The 3,157-nt window shown below is 46.8% G+C and overlaps 1 protein-coding gene across 1 annotated transcript; it reads right to left on the reverse strand.

The window, feature by feature from the left end:
* Positions 1–2,181: 2,181 nt before the first annotated feature.
* PPP1R2C (PPP1R2C family member C) lies at positions 2,182–2,808 on the reverse strand. The gene is made up of 2 exons (XM_055338015.1): positions 2,579–2,808; positions 2,182–2,500 (listed from the first exon to the last, which is right to left on the reverse strand). Exons 1-2 carry the CDS (start codon positions 2,806–2,808, stop codon positions 2,182–2,184), a joined length of 549 nt encoding a protein of 182 aa, XP_055193990.1.
* Positions 2,809–3,157: the final 349 nt, after the last annotated feature.

Raw genomic sequence — 3,157 nt, forward strand, 5'->3', positions numbered from 1 at the left:
CAAAAGGTTAAATACTGTATGATTTCATTTATAGAACATTCTTAAAATGACAAAATTCTAGAAATGGAGAACAGATGTGGCTACAAAAGGGCAACATGAGGGATCCTTGTGGTGATGGAATGTTCTGTATCTTGATCGTATTAATGTCAATATCTGGGTTGCAGCGTGAGGTTATAGTTCTGCAACATATTATTGGGGGTATAATGATTTATGAGTAGAATATATTTGTTCATCCAAATGACCCAAATCATATATCTCAGATATATTTGGACTTCATCCACAGTTCCTGAAAAAGGTAGCATTCCCCTGTAAGCACTGAAAGAAAATTAGGAGCCATAAAGGTGAAATGGGTGTCTTGCTGTTAATGAAAGTGACTTTTAGACCTCACCCAAGGGCAAGGGCTGGTTGCCAGGGGAACCAGCCATGTGATTATTGGGTTGAAAGTGAGCCCCACCCCCCGACCTCGGGGGAGGAGATGCTGAAGGTTGAATTAGCCTATGGCCAATGACTTAGTCAATCTTAACTTTGTAATAAAGCCTCTGTAAGACTCTAAGGATTTTTTGGTCTTTTTTTTTTAGAGAATTTTCATGCTTGTGGAACCAGATCCAAGCTCCATGACAACAGAAGCTCCTTTGTTCAGGACCTCCCCCTGTGTATCTCTTCATTTGGCTATTGACTCATATCCTTTAATAAACTGCCAAATGTAACTGTTTTGCCTGAGTTCTGTGAACTGCCCTAGCAAACTAATCAAACCTAAGTTCTTCGTGGTAGGAACCCGCAATCTGTAGCTGGTTGGTCAGAAGCAAAGGGGCCAGGCTTCGGTACTGACTAGGGTCTCAAATGGGAGCAAGACCGAATCCTTAACCTGAGGAATTGGATGCTATTCTTCAGGTAGCATGAGAATTGCTTGCTGTGTGTGGGGGAAGCCCCTCCTCCCACATCAGGACTGGGTCCAGGAACCCTAAAAGAGTTACCCACGGAGGGAAGCCGGGTAAAAAGAGCTCAACATCTCTGTGTATCACTTCTCACAATGGCATGTGAACCTCCAATTATCTCAGTAAAATTTTAAATAAAAAGGAAAAAAAATCACTCATGAAAGACCTTTGGACTTACTTCTGTCCAGGAGCTATAATCATGTCACTGGCTCGGAGGAATCTGTCACAAAAGAAAAGCTCAGTTGTTTTCAAAAAGCTAACTAGGTCAAACAATAAAGTAATAATAGCAAATTATTTAGCAAGCTATAAACCAAAAAGGCAGAAAAAGTTGGCAGTTGAAGTCTATTTCCTATTTCTCCACACCTCAGAAGACTGAATAGGCCATAGTGATCAAAGTAGAAATAACACTGTTTCAACAAATGATAGAATATCTGAGAGAAAGAAGGGTTCCCAATGTCTTGAGAATCGAAGATACTCCATAAAAGGTGCTGTGTGTATGTGCCCTGAGGACTGAGGGAACTAAGAGTTGAGGCTAAGACAGTTATGAGAAGGGAGTACGGAGATAACATTAGATGTTTTAAAATACTGACACCAAATCTGCCCACCTGGTGGACAGGACACAGTCCGAATAGACACTGGCACAATTTTAACCCAGTAATTAATGAAAAAGAACTATTTTTTTGTGGAGGGAAAAAAGGTAGCATTCCCCTGTTAAGCACTGAAAGAAAATTCAGAGAAAATGTTAAGGCACTAAGCCCAAGGAAAATGCAACTCTTGCCCCACCCAGTTAAACCGGCAAATCCCCCCCAAAGACAGGTGTTTTTTTGGCCCAAATATTCATCAGACTAAGTAACCTAACTGTACCTATTGCACTTCGATTTCGTAACCAAACCTTTCTATAAAAGCGAACACATGAGGAAAGCTAGCGAATATAAATTAGTCCCTTTATCATCTAAGGAGCTAGCTAATCTATACAGTACCCAACATTTTTTTTTTTAAGGAACGCGGTTTGAAATCGCTCTCAGGATCTGTATTTGGCGCAAAGAACCACGCACAAACAACATCAAGCAGTCATTCTGCCTTTAATGTGTCATTTTATAAGTCCACCACGGAGTGATCCAGGGGCAGGTGGACTGCTGGGTGTCCCGGCCCTTGCGGCCCGGACCGTACAGAAGAAGCCGCGGTACGTTAGGGTGACCGGGTTGGTGGTAGGCGGCCAGCGGTGGTGGGGCGGAGCGAGGGTCAGCTAGCTGTGGAACGGCTGGGTTTGCAGTTCGTCACTTGTAGAAACTTCATCCGATGATTCTTGCAGGGCAGTGTTGTCTTCGTTGTCACCAAGTGTTGTTTCTTCGTTGTCATCCTCGTCTTTCTCGTGCTGCAGGTCGTTGGAGATGAGTTGTCTCGCCAGCTGGATGTTCAGGCCTTCGTTGTGGTGTAGTTTCCTTTTCATTTCAAACTGCAGCTGCTTTTCCAGCGCGTCGAAAAAGGTCTTGCTACTGTGTGCCCCATCGCTGTCGGGCTCCCCCACCTGACCGCTCCGTTGCGAGGTCCCACTGGCGGCCAGTTTCTTAGCTACGGTGTCCGGGCTCATGGTGCCCTTTGCGTCCAAGTCGGTCGCTGGGTCTTCTCCGTAGTCTTGCTGGCTGAAGTGGGGGCTGCTGGGCTCGTTTATCTTCATTAAGTCATAGTCTCTGTAGGCCGGACGGTGTGTTGCCAGGATGTTGGATTCATCCCATTTTTGGGACTTTTTTCTCTGTACTTCCTGGATGTTCCCTCCGGACTGTGGGGAGGAGGCCGCCACAGAGGAAGCAGTGGAGCTTTTATTCTTCAGAATCCCCTTGATGGGCCGCTGCGAGGCGGCGGAGGCCGCCATGCCTGAGGAGCCAAGGGCTGCGGGGCGAGGGTTGGGCCGCCGCAGCCGCCTGCCTGCTCTCCTGGCTGAAACTGCCGCTCAGTCTGTTCTGGACGCTGGTCCCAAGGTGCTGGCGGTCTGACTCTGACCCTGCGTCACAAAAGGACAACGCAGACGACGCCACAGAGGTGGCCACTGCCATCACAGCCGACGTCATGGCCGCCATCACCGCCTTGCAGGCCATGCTGGGGTTTGGGGGGTTTTGAAAGAGTAATATAGGAAGTGTCCCTGCATTGCCCTCGAAACAAGAAAGCACTGTTTTGTGAATTTCTATGGAGCCTGTCTGTGTGCCCGAGGCTGTGTAAAAACA

The sequence above is a fragment of the Nyctereutes procyonoides genome, unplaced genomic scaffold (assembly GCF_905146905.1).
Source record: "Nyctereutes procyonoides isolate TBG_1078 unplaced genomic scaffold, NYPRO_anot_genome, whole genome shotgun sequence".
Taxonomy (NCBI): domain Eukaryota; kingdom Metazoa; phylum Chordata; class Mammalia; order Carnivora; family Canidae; genus Nyctereutes; species Nyctereutes procyonoides.